This window comes from Anopheles maculipalpis, chromosome 2RL (assembly GCF_943734695.1).
Source record: "Anopheles maculipalpis chromosome 2RL, idAnoMacuDA_375_x, whole genome shotgun sequence".
NCBI lineage: Eukaryota > Metazoa > Arthropoda > Insecta > Diptera > Culicidae > Anopheles > Anopheles maculipalpis.
In genome coordinates, this window is record NC_064871.1 from 77140194 (window position 1) to 77154019 (window position 13826).

Here is a 13826-nt window from a genome sequence, read left to right on the forward strand (position 1 = left end):
TTTCTTTATTGTTTTTGGTGGACTACAAATACACTAAACAATAAATAGTATAACACAGCTTTTGATCCATAATTTGACATTTATCTGTATGACAGTTTTGACAGCTGCGCACACTTAAACACATCCGCCCATAAAGATTCGCATCGGCTTGTAAATAAAGCAAAATGCACAAGCAATTAGACCTTTATCGTCCATTTAAGCGCTTGAATTATTTGCATCCCCCCAACTACGAACAAACCGTGCCCAACCTCAATCAACACCTGCACGGTCGCGTTCTGCTTTGGATGCATTTGGTGTAGATTTTTCGCCCCGCAAAACCCCGCGCTCTGTTCGCTCCCCGAGATAGACTGGATACCCCTGAGGGAGGTATCACACTCGCCACAGCGTAATCCACGTCCTCACACACCAGTCACGGCACCTCTTGCGATCTCTCCTAGCAATCGTATGCAATTCAAATCGAACTGCAAGTACGCTGTATCGGTAATAACTGTTTCCGAAACCACACATCCGACTCCGACATTGTAGCACCACTTGCCAGCGCCAATTTATGTCCAGCACCAGCTCACCCTGGCTTGGACCATCCGCCCGCAGGGGTATTATCAATATTTCGATGAAATTTTATTGGCTGTACCGTACCGGGTTGGAATAAATTTGCGTCTGCTTTGCAATGCTAATGGTGCCCGATGCCCGGGCGCTAATGACGACAGGTTGGCTGGTCTAGATGTACACATTGTGGGTGATATGTTTGCTGGCCGCTTGTTCCGGGTTGGATGTGGTTTTCGTGGTGGCCGGAACATGAACTATCACTGTTTCGGTTCGGAAGTGAGCAAAACTTGTGTAACTTTGCACACGATTTACCGCGGTTTTTTTTAGTCTGCAGGGAGTGAGTTGGACTCAAAAAAGAGCCAGACATAAATAGGTAATCGTATCGCGAATGATTTGTGGCTGTATTGACTCACATTTAAGGGACACACACAAGGGCATGGTTTGCGATTCTTGCTGATAAAGACATTCCAATGCCCCCAGAGGCTGTTGACGGTGTGCTGTCGTTAGAGTTCGCTACGCTCATAAGCGCTCACTCCCAAAACCGTTTCTTAATTGCTGAACAAGAGCAGCCGTGTAGAGAGCAGCCGTCTAAGCAGAGATGGTAGTTATCATAAATTTAATATCGTCAAAGCTTCTCCAACACCCGCAAAGCAAACAGCAAACGATCGAACGACCTACTCGCACCGGGCTGACCGCACATGCATACCCTACAGGCGCGCCAGGTTATCACATATAACGGCGACCCGGTATCGCAACAGAAACGCAGCAATTTGATTCCGTTGTGGGACACCAAAATTCGAACCGGCCTCGTACTACCAGGTTCAATTAAATTTTACAGCTCTCCAGTCGAAGTCGTTCCGGTTCGGTGAGGATATTTTAGCGACTTTGATACCGGTCTACCTTCCAGGCGCGAGCGCTTTCGGAACACGTTTCGGTACGGTTTTGGCGACCAAAACTCGCTTCAGTACAGCTCGTCCTAGTACATATACATTCACACCGTACATGCTTCTCCATGCTTTCAAATCTTATCCTACGTACGCCCTTACCACCACTATTTCATCGTTTTCCCCCTTCTTTCAGCTTGGGTATTGGACGGGCGCACTTCGAGAAGCAGCCGCCAAGCAATCTGCGAAAGTCGAACTTCTTCCACTTCGTGGTCGCACTGTACGATCGTGCCGGTCAGCCCATCGAAATCGAGCGGACCGCTTTCATCGGCTTCATCGAGAAGGATCAGGTAAATCGGGGACGGGGTTCCGGGATTCGAAGACGCGCAACAGTGTCCGCCCAGCGTGGACAAGTTTCGTATCCTTGCCTGTCTGCAAGCACTACTAACGCACTAACGTTTACCCGTCTACTACTACTACTGCCACACAGGAACCGGACGGTCAGAAGACGAACAACGGCATCCAGTACCGGTTGCAGCTGCTGTACGCTAATGGTAAGTACCCGGAAGTTAGCCAACATAAACGTCTATCCGGCGGTTTTCCCTCCCCAGAGGATCCGGCCCCAGAAGTAGGTAAAGTTTTAATTAGCACACACGGTTCGTTTAGCGATCGGGATGTGTGGATGTGCAAACAGGACATGGTGCATAATTTATGCAAATGGTGGCCCATACACGGCCCAATTCATCCAGCACGTCCGCTCGTCCAGTCCATGGTGCAACATATTAGCATATGTTTTAAACACACCTGGAGAAGCGGTTGATAATCATTTGACGGTAGTTGAATCAAAGACAAGAAACAAGAAAAAAAGCTTTCTTCTCCGGTTAGCTGATGTATCAGGAAAAAAAAGTCAAGCGCAAGCGGTACATTTTTTGGAGACAAACAAACGCACCATAATCTGGAGTTACAACACTAGAGTACGGCGGTAACACACGCGGGATACGCTGTGATCCAACGGAATAAAGAACTGCTACGCTTGGTTTAGCATAATTGCATAATTCATGTGACTTTGGGAGCTCTGTTTGGAAGCACGCTGGAGCGTTTGTTTGCACATTGTTAACGTGCAGGAAGAATAGGAAATGTGTGCAGAAAAACGAAATAGTGGAAACAACGTGTAGCAGCATGTTAACGCGACAAGGAACTCGTGTTTATCGGTGCAATTTTGACGAGAATGGGAGACAAATTTTGGTGAGAAATGGGGAGATTTATATAATTCCTTTTTTGACAGAACCGTCCTAAGATGGTTCTGATTCTTAAGGATATTGATACTCTTCCAGTTTCAAAAGTATTTTCTATTACGTTGATTATTACTCTTTCTCATCCTTGTGGCAAATTATAGATTCCTTCGGGAAAAGCTATGCATTCCATTCGATCCATTTATGCACTTCTCTGTTGCAGGACGATAGAAAAAGATAATAACCAGAAGGCACGTTGTCTGGGCTGTACGGTTGAGTAGGACATTCTATTTCAGTTGAGTAGGACATTCTATATGTGGTCGAGTTTTTTCTTGAATATTCGGTCTGGGTGTCGATGATCCTTTGGCTTCAGTTCGTATGGCATCCAATGTATCCTATCTTGCGGATCATTCCCATAGTTTTTAAAACGTTTGTACATGAATGGCTGAGTTACCTCAAACGCCTTTGCAAGTTCGTCTTTCAAATGCAGGATCTTCCACGAGTGTTGCGTCGAAGTTCTCTATCTTCATATTTTAAGAAATATCCGGAGCTATGCTTAGTAGTCAAAAAAATGCTACTTTTTTTGAAAAACATATTTGACAAGTTCTTTCTATTGGAGCATGGACATCAAAAACACTTATAAACTATGACTTTCAGTAGCTGATTTGTTCATGGAGTAGTAAAAAAGCAGAACTCCCCGCAAAATTCCCTTTCATTCGGTACAAATGTTGCCATTTTGGTAGCTCATGAAAACTAGGTTTTTTACATTTCAGGTAAATGAAAACTGGGGAAAAAGAAAGCCTGAAGATGACAGTTCAAAATGACAGTGTTGCAAGATTGCAGCAAAGTACAATTGGTTAATGTACGACGCTTGTCTCAACACCGCCCGAACTTATTTATAGTGCTGATAGCTATTTAATGTGTGTGTTTTTCTGTTGGACACTATAAAATCGGTTTTTGCAATGGAATCAATGAACCTGTAAGGTATTAAACTTCAAATCTTCGTATGAAGGGATTGCGAACTTTGATTTCGCTTACAGTAAGAGGTTCAGATTGTCGCACTTGCAGTATATGTATATGGAAAACAATTAAAAATTATGGACTATTGCCTACTTTTAGGCGTTAGAATCCTTCCAATTCTCACGATACTACTTTTAAATGGGCTTTAAAGTTGCTCTTAATACGTCGAAATGTAGCCAGGAATATTTTTTCGTCTTCAAACGACATCCCGCACTCGCAAGCCATACGACAGCGATCGGATTTTCTTCAGTTTTTCCCAATTCTAGTGTTCCTTCCTGTACCGATAAACTGTACACCGGTTGGTCTTCAACACCATTCCCTAGGGCTATTGTTTAAGCTCAATCTGGAGCAGGTGACTGGGAGCATAATGACCAATGGACGGTTTTACGATAACCCTCACACTGCCGATTATTCGTAAGCTATCCCATACACCAGCTGAGCAATGAAGGAGTTAAGGCCAAAGGGTCGCTTGTTTTTGTTTATAATAAATCAAACAAACAATTACTCCTCACACACACATGCCACCAAATGGCCGACCAAATCCATTGTCCACCGTGTCCTCCGTAAGTGTCCTCGGGCATAAAACCCCAAGAAAACGAGGTTTTCCTTCGTAGGGGTGGTAACTTCAATTCCAAAGGAACCAAATTAAATAACCCTTTCCAGTGTCCAGCGAGTCTTGCGTGGACATGTCCAGCAGCAAACGACTGTTTCTTTGCTATCTTTCTAACACTCGCTCGATTTAGCAAGCGAGAGTTTGAAAACACGTAAACAGACCCGGAACATCCCCGGATTCGGGATGCCTCCAACCAGGCAGGCGCACACGCTTGATAAACAAATAAGATTTCGGGATCACGAACGAACAATAGAACCACCACGGCGTACGGTGGGAGCTGGTCAAACTTTACCGTCTCGTGGTAAAAGGAGCAACTTTTTTATCTTCTTAATTTATCCAATTAAAATTAAGTGTTTTGATACGAGCGGTTCACACGAGCGGAGGATTCCTGTGGGATCCCTTGTGTGTGTGGTTCCAGCGGCCACCCTTTTTCCAACAGTTCTGTGGTTAGTTGGGGAGTCCCTCTGACGGACTTTGGTTTGCTTTATGGTGTTTTCAATTATTGAACAGCACGACTAAATCTTATTACAACGATACCAGGGAAGGACCTCCGGAAGCTGGAAGTAGCTACAGAAACCTTCCGAAGAAGTATTATTAAATTTTGAACCACTTTATAGTTTGAGGATACGAATGGGGAATCAAATCGAGCAGGGGGTATTGATTATTTTCTTGCTCTCTGGTATGTGTTTTGCGTAGTTTCTTTATTGTGTTTTCTTCCTTCTCTATTTCCAGGTGCCCGCCAGGAACAGGATATCTTCGTGCGGCTGATCGACTCGGTAACGAAACAGGTAAGTCCAAAGCAAACCTCGTACGCCAGAATTGAATATTTTCCAAATCTGTAAGGGGGCATTTTGGGGCAGTGGTAGTTAACTTTGAAGCTCATAGAATCTAACGATCTTAGTGCAATGAGAAGGGCGATTTAGAAAAGTTTCAAACCAAACTCCATTCCATAAAACTGTCAACAGGGACCGTTGCAGTTGCGAGCAGCATCGCACTCTACCACATTTTCTGTTAGATAATATAGGCACTAGGAAGAAAACGAGTTCAAAACCTCGATGAATAATTGAAACAGACAGCTCGTTCCGACGCTTCCGATAACTATTGCAGTGGCCTGGTAGCAGTTGCATTGTTTTAACTGCGAGAAGACTATTCCAGTTGCACTTTCTCTGCTTCAATAGTTAATGCCGAACCGGCTACAGGAAACATCCTGCTGCACACACTCACTTCGGCACCGTCCAGGAGCAAGTCAATTATTTACACTTTTCTAAACAATTTACTGCCACGCTCGGGGAGAAAAAAAAGGGCACGCTGCACTGTGCAAGACTATCAATATCCTGATTTCCCGAGCACTGGAGAGGTCGTTTTACCAAAATAAAACTAACAACTTCATCCTTCCGAAAGTGCGTTCCCTTTTCTGGTGCCACTGCGTGTCGTACCATCTATCATTCACTGCGACACCACGCGTTATGCGCCGGCTAACGACTCCGTGTGTTCCGAAATATGTTTGACATTTTGTAGCCGAGGGTTAAGAAAAACTGCTCTGCTGCCATCGTACAGCGTTGCTCTTGGATAACGCTGCCTCGGCTGCCCATATGTCAGCCTACTGTACTGAACTAGACGACAGTTGTTGTGGCAGGGTTTTCGGTGTGTTCGGGCTAGTGAATCAAATCAAAAATTAACGCCTCATTTGAACGTACTCGCAGAAAGGGCTTGCTTTGGGGGAGAGTAACACACAAATGTAACAAACCCGGCTGGCAGACTGGTAGGGTTGGCTGTTGTGCCGTGTGTCAAGTGCTTCGAGACCATGGGCTAACAATGGTTGTTTTGATTGGAATGCACTTTGTGCAACGTTTTGTGAAACCCAGAAGTTCATTATATTGCGCCGTACGCTTTCTTAATGAAGTCGACAATTGGCAAATGATAAATGTCGTGAAATGGAGAGCTGTGCCCGTGCAGGACGCCCTTGACAGTTGTCGTTAGTGTGGCTCGCGGTGTGTATGAGCGCTACACGACACGTCCATATGGCAGCAATTGGGTTTGGGTGTAGGGAGTACTTTGTAGACGCTAATTTCTCGTGGCTACCAGTGACAGATTTTGCGTGGAAGGTCCAGCTAAGGTCATAAACCATTACTAAGAAAGGGTAGCTTTCGGGCATCGAAAGATGAGTCCTTTAAGTAAAATAGTTATTCTACCTTTCAAGAATTGATTTATAATAATAGTTATTTTTCAAAACAACTCATTAATAAAAAATATTGTAACAGCAACATCTTTTTTCAAAAGCCTTGCCGACATTGTAGCTTCGGCTCTGATGTAACCCCTCGTTAGTGTATCGTCTTATCCAACATAGCTAATCCAACGTAAACCAAAACATCCATTACAACTGGACGATCCTAAGCTACAAAGCCCAGCAGCCATACAAATCCCTCCCATATGTAGGAAAATTGATACCACCCAGTGGCCATGGTACACCCTCACAGCGGGTTGCATAATCGAACATCTGTAAATCAATTAAACTCTACTTACCGAATACTAGTAGCGACCATGTATCCGGAGACCCTTTCTTACGTGAAAGTACACTGTAAATCCTTGGGCAAGAAACAACAAATGACGCAAGAAAAAAAAAAGCTGCCACTCGGAGAGCAGCGTGTAGAAAAGTGTCCTTTTTTTAGCAAACCCCTAGCCTTGTCTTCTGTTACCTCGAATATTTATGAACCTCATCATCATCGCCGTCGAATGCGCGTGACCCAGTGCTTGTGGTTGAGCGTTTGCTTAGAACCTTCCAAGGGTTCTCGTGGAAAAACAAATCCCACTGTCCTGAAAATCTATTAGCCCCGGCTTACAACCACTGATCCGGCCGGGCTAATCCAGCTGGATAACCACCAAACCTCCGGAGCCGGTTTTTAATGGTACCAGGCTACGCCACCTCCTATGGGCGTTGTAGCACGGTCTGTCGCTACCTTTCGGGCGACGAATAGAAAACTGATACCGAACTGATTTTGGTTAGGATGGGCAGGAAATTATGACAGCTTTCCAAATTTTCGTTTCGAAAGCAAGATAAAGCAAGGAGACGACTGATGGAAATGTAACACCAGACAGACTGGCAGACTCTAGAGGGGGAGAATAATAAATTGGGATCTAATCTGTTCCCTTCTGCACGGGAGGAACGGCCGTGCAGCGGATCGCCTGAAGGGTGATAGATAAAGTGCTGCTGATAAATGGGATGAATGAATGGGATGTGCGGGAGGTCCTGGGACGTCTAGCAGACTAATTTTGAGAGACTTCCTCAAGGATGCGACCTTGAGGTTGGTCATCAACGCAGCTCAGCTGGACTCGGGCTCGGATGCTTTTGTTTGTTGTAGAGTGAGTAATAAGAACGGAAACATAATACAATTGTAATTGGAATTAATGATACAAACGGTGTGGTTGCACAATCTCTCTTACCTTACACACATGGACACACACACACACACACACTCGACAGCAGGTCCATAACGACTTCTAACGAGCACTCGAAAGCATCCGACAGTTTCCGATTCGAATGGTTGGAAATAAAAACTTTTCATTCCCTTTTGGCACATCAAATGAGCAACCGTCATCACACGATACTTACCCTTACTTGCAAGAGGGATTTTTTGTTTTGCGCAATGCCCAACCATACACCCCTGCTGGAGGTTTAGCCGCACAGGGCAGGCCAATTCGCAGGCGTAAATGTAGCGCAACAGCAGGACTCTAAAGCTACGAAATGATATAATTTAATAGGATATTCGATACCACCGCTGCTGCACGATATCGGTACGGCTGCATCATCAACTGGTAAAATGGTAATTTGATTCACCCCTTCTTCGTTCGGCTTTGCATTGCCTGCCAGGCGCATAGAGGGGTTACTTTGACAGTGCGACGCACTGTATGAACCATTTCCCCGAGAAGAGCATACCGTACTGCACTTGAATGCGCTAAACGTTTCCGAAAACAAACTGTTCCTCGTCGTTCCTGTCGAACATAACAGCTGGATTATAAAGCTACAAGTTTAGAACATCTAAATGGGCCGAAAAACTCACTCACGTATATAGTAAGGGGTTGGATGCTTATCGCCGTATTTGAATCACTACGTACGGCTGCGTGTGCGCCAAATTCCTCTTATCGCATGTACTTTATCGCTTGCGTCAGTTTTTTTTTTTAATGTTTCTTAAATTTAATCCGACACTTTGTGCCCATGCCGACGCATCACGTCACGGCACGTGGACGCTTTTGTGTGGGTCAAAATTTTAAAACGATTGGGCGTTTCCGTAAATTGTTCGCCCAAGTCGGTGTCGGTTGGCAAAGTTGGCACGGCACCATTCGCCTGATGCCGATAAGTGGATAAGGACGTTGGCGTTTTCTGGAAGTCCGGAAGCACTCTCACGATGATTAAGTTACGTGTTGAGCTGGTTAAACACGAAGGGTATTGTGAAGTGGACAAGTGTCCTGCCAAACAAACGTGTCCGGTGTTTAGTTTAAGGTGTCAGATGATCAGGATTGTACTACTCATCTTGTTTGTTTGAAGCTTGAGCGATAGATTATGAAGTGTTGAGGATCATCAAAGACTACATTTATGATTTATTTACTCATCAAATATACAACGACACCCGCTTAAGCGCTTTGCTAACTAAGCTGTCAACTATTTCGCGTTATCTTAATTTGAACGCCATTTAACTCAACCCGTCGTCAATAAAAATCGCGGTCAATCGGTAAATTCTTGTCCTGCAATGCTCCATAAAAACACACAAATAAAAGGTTAAAGATCCACACAGACAAAAAACACAACGATAAACTGTAACAAAGTGGATGGATGGACCAGATAGAGGAGAAAAGTAATAATAAAAAAAAACACACACACACACACACCTTGATGATCCCCTGTTTGGCCGGAAGGCCAAACGGAAGGACGTGCTGTTTTTGCTGGCCGATCGGGAAGCTGCTTTATAATGCATGCCGCGACCCTATGTATCCCTGCGTCAGTCAGCCGTTCCAACTCGCTTATCGGTGGGGCCGAGACCGTGCGCGACATTTCAACTGGGCCAAATACACCGAAATCCATTGCCGTATTTGATCCGCCGCCATTTCCCATGAATATGTGTCGGAGGTCGGGTCGGCAGTTTTTCATCATTCCATAACGGCATTTTTCCAAACCCGCGGCTCCTTTTGCTCGGTGTTTTTGGGTCGGTGTCAAACTGTTTTTGGGAAAGGGGGGGGGAAGGTTCGGTTTTTTTGCTTTTGGTTGAATTCCGCTTTCGAACTGGAACGGCTTCGGATTGAGTTTTTTTTTTTGTTTTGTTCCCGGTAGCATCGTACTGATGTTTGAACTTCGAGAAGATACACACTTGATGGATCATTCTTCACAGAGGCACACGTAGTTTTGTGTGACCGTACGGAACATTACCCCATACAGGGAAGACTTATTCGTTCATTCAGGAAAGTTTAAAAAAGGATACAAACGAACAGTATGAGAGGCGAATTATTGAATCTTTCTCGCTCAGCATAAGAGCACGATCGTTCCATAGAAAGTGGAACAAGGTGGGAAAATGGAAAGACAGCGCAAAAAAACAAAAGGTGGAATATACATCAACACGCGAACGGGAAGCGGATTAAATCACGGCCCACGGGATGGGAAATGGTCGGAAGTATTTCACGGTAAATAAAAAGTGCACTTGATTATGGTTGAAATATTTATCTCGTAGTAAAAGGTAGGAACCGGTACGGTGCTGTTTTGTTTTGTAAACGGAGCCAGTAGAGGAGATGTTAATGAATAACAAATATGGAAACTGTAACAAAACACAGCAATGATTCGCTTACAAGTTGGCCAAAATATTTTAGTAACTGAATGGAACAAAAAAATTACGAAAGAGAACATATTTAAAAATGTTACAAATTCATGTAAAACAATAAAAGTTTATCTAGACACGTTTAAAAATGCACATGAAAATGAATGTTTTTTTACCCAATTGAAAATAAATCAGAGCATGACAATATTTAAAACAAATGTAAAGCATGAAAAACAACAATAAACAGGTATAAGAACAACAGTAAAAACGGAATTGGAAAATCGATTTAAAACTGATGGAACTGGATTTAAAATTACTGACAAACCCAAAGAATGCTTGTTCTAAATTTTTTTTAGCCAAACAGAACATGCCAAGGAATGAAAACGAGCAAATAAATATAAGAACAACAACAACCAGAATGGAAAGTTATCAAATAGCAAAAAATTCTCATAGCGTTTGATGAAAAGTTAATAAAAAATAGAAGAGCATATAAAATATAAACAAAGGCAAATAAAAAAATAATATTAAATTTGTCATCCTTCCTGAAAAAAAACAAAGATAACAAAAGCGTTAAAAATTTTAAAAAATGAAAAAATATAGAAGCAAAAATTTTACGAAACCTAAACAAATTAAGACACAAAATGAAACGTAAAGTAACAATCGTAAATTGAGTATCTTTCCTAAGCGTTTTGCTAAACACTCGAACCAACAAACGATTCTAAATTGACACAAATTAACACACTCTGCACACAAATCACCGCACGATTCACCTGTTAATTGTTGCCTACGACATACGTAAACCACAACCACACCGTGCCACACCGTGATGGTGCGCTCTAAAGATGGCAAAAAACAAGCTGAAACAGAGTGAAATAAAGTTGTACGATCGTGTGTAGTGGATGCGAGTGTTGCGCAAAATTCTTTTAACTGCTGCTGCATTCGTTTGCATTCGGTGTGGCAAAAAAAAAAAAGGAAAAGAATGGATGATGTTGGATTGTTACTGATTGTAAAGCTATTTCGTTCGCAACTGTGCATCCCGCGACCAGGCACTATCAGGCACACAGATCACAACAGTCTGTGTTTGTTTTTTGTGTCCTCCCTTTGTGTTCTGGTTTAAACTTCCTGTTAAAAATTTCAGTTAAAGCCTGTGTACAGTTTTTGCTGACTTCCTTCCATTTTTTCTCTCTCCCTCTGCTGTTGCTTCTACCACGCGTCGTTGTTGTTGTTTACAATTCAAATCATTCTCTCGGGAGCACCGTTTATCCGGCGGCCTCTGTAGTTTGGCCGGGTATTTTGCTGAACCACACCAGACAAGCACATAGATAGCAGAGTACCAGAACGACCCCGCCAAACCAATCCGTTCTGTGTCCGGTGTGTTTGTGTTTTTGCTTTTGTAACGAATAAAAATGTCAAGAAGAAAGGTAACCCGTCAAGCACTGATTACACTCGCGATGGCGTTTTTATTACAAGTTGGTGTGTTGCCCCCTTTTTTTTTTACGTCCTTCGGAGCGTGGGCATGAAGGTGGAATTTTGAGTTGTATTTGTGTGCCATTAGACAAATTGAATGCATTAGACTAAGTGTCGTCTGCTAGTTGGCAAATCCACGAATTAGTGTCACGAGCTTTACTATGCAAAGCTGCGTAAAATACGCACTTCGTCTAGGCTTGGACCTCATTGGGTAGGATAAAAGGGCAAGAAATGCACAACACAGGAATAGATTAATAGTTCGTGCTTGAGCATAATCCATCAAATTGCCAAACTATCGATTTCATTACATCAACACAGGAAGGAAGGAGCATACACTAATAGTGGTGTGTTGTGCTTCCTGAGCAAACAAAGCCACGCTGTTTGGAAGGGCACATTCGTTACGGTATTTAAATGTGGTTCCCTCTTACACATTTCCCGAACAGTTTCCCATGCATACGACGGGAAAAACCAACAGGAAGAAATAAAATCCAACACGAAGAAAACTTAATTGTATTTGTGTTGTGCTTCGTGTGTTTTTTTTTGTTATGTTTTCCTATTGAAGTCTTCACCTCCCTACTCACAGACCCGTTCCACCAGACAACCGTACCTCCACGTGCCAACACGTGGTTTTTCTTTTCCCTTCCCAGGTCCGCTAATAAGTAAGACATATGGGCCAGCCAACCTAAGCCAACAAGCTGCCACGTGGCCAAAGCAACCCTCTGCCCGGTGTCGGCGGTGGGTCGCGTGCCATCGATAATCGTAACATCTTGCGTGGGGGCTTGCTTGGGCGGGAAGTAGAATTGTAATAAGGACGAACGAAGATGATGATGATGATGTGGAGGCAGTGCGTTACCCTCACTGGTGGGGTGGTGGCCCTCAAAACTTGAAGGGAAGTGATTAAAATTTACACAATCACTTCCCGTTCACTTCCGTACGCTTTGAGAGGCGTGGGAGGGGGGGGAATGAGGAACTAGACACGTGCCCGCTTCGGAGTGCAGCTTATATACGTGATTGAGATGGAAACAGGCTGCAGGCCTGGCGGTAGCTTATCAAATTAAAAACGATAGGAAAAGTGGCCAACCAAACTACCGAACGATCAGCTTCCGATATTTGGTGCAAAAATGGCTTGATTGGCAATGGATGCGCACGTACCCTCGCAATTAAGGTGATAAATGATGCTGTATGTCACACATGCACTTGATAATCTTGTAAAGGGATTAGAAATGTTGGTAGTTTTTTAATGTTTGATCAATAACTTTTCGAAGTCGTCTTGCACTGTCTGCTCTCTATACACAACCTCTTGGTTTAGAAGATGATGGGAATCTTGAAGGAGAAGCCTTAATCTATTTGCATATTCTTAAAGATCAAGAGGGTGATCATGATTTCTTTTTAAACTCGTGTTTTTATTTGGAAACTTCAAGAATCTATGGGGTCTATGGAAGTTTATAAACCAATTCTTAGAAAACAAACAAGTGGAAGATTTTGAAGACAGGACAGATTGCTCATGGGTTATATTGGAGCTGTCTCTTAGGCTGACTCTTAAGGACGTGCTGAATTTGGGCTTGAAAAAGAGCCTCGACAGTAGTAAAAATTTAAACTAGAACTTCAGACCATCCTATGCATCGAATCCTTTCGGATAACTTCATTGCTAGCTCAAGTTCACCACTCATGAGCATTCAATAAACTGACTAATGCAGTCTCTTCTACACTGCCCTTCAGATAATGTTAGCAGGCGAATAATTCTTTCAAACAGTTGGCCCCTCACACAGGGTGCCTCGACTTTAACCTGCTCTAGCGTGCCAATGGTGAGTTTATTTCGCATTGTTTATCAGCTGAATTTTTCATGCCCTCCAACAGTACGTATAACCGCCCTAGCCACAACGCAAATGGCCACACGGCCCCACACATACGACTCTGTACCTTTGCTGTAGACCAAACCACTGTTTGCCTTAGATATTATTGCACATGGACAGACGGCATCATGGACGGCACGGACCGAAAACCGTCACCCCGGCCACGTGTCGTGTTTGTCTTCAAACAAACAGTCACCGAGAATCGTGGAGAATCGAGCCGGTCGGTAATCGCGCTCCGGCCACTGGTTTGAAGTTACTTTTGTTTTCCCTTTTTTTGTCTCGTTCGTGTTCGGGTTTTTTCGCTGTGCTGTGATATTTTTCCTCTATCTCTAGTACACCTTTACTGGTGTAAGCTGTAATAAATGCTCCAGTTGACAGTATTATTAATGGTTAGCAAACACAGCAGAGCA

At 43.5% G+C, this 13826-nt stretch overlaps 2 protein-coding genes across 3 annotated transcripts in view; one reads left to right on the forward strand and one right to left on the reverse strand.

Annotated features, from left to right (window-relative positions):
* The window catches only part of LOC126568396 (phosphatase Herzog), a 201073-nt gene that overhangs the window by 144424 nt on the left and 42823 nt on the right, over nt 1-13826 (reverse strand). The window lies entirely within an intron of this gene.
* The window catches only part of LOC126568139 (transcription factor collier), a 51784-nt gene that overhangs the window by 6532 nt on the left and 31426 nt on the right, over nt 1-13826 (forward strand). For both annotated transcript variants that reach the window (XM_050224563.1, XM_050224562.1), the window contains exons 2-4: nt 1627-1780; nt 1921-1984; nt 5028-5083. In XM_050224563.1, the coding sequence (XP_050080520.1) occupies nt 1627-1780; nt 1921-1984; nt 5028-5083 (274 nt within the window). The remainder of the gene's footprint in view (nt 1-1626; nt 1781-1920; nt 1985-5027; nt 5084-13826) is intronic.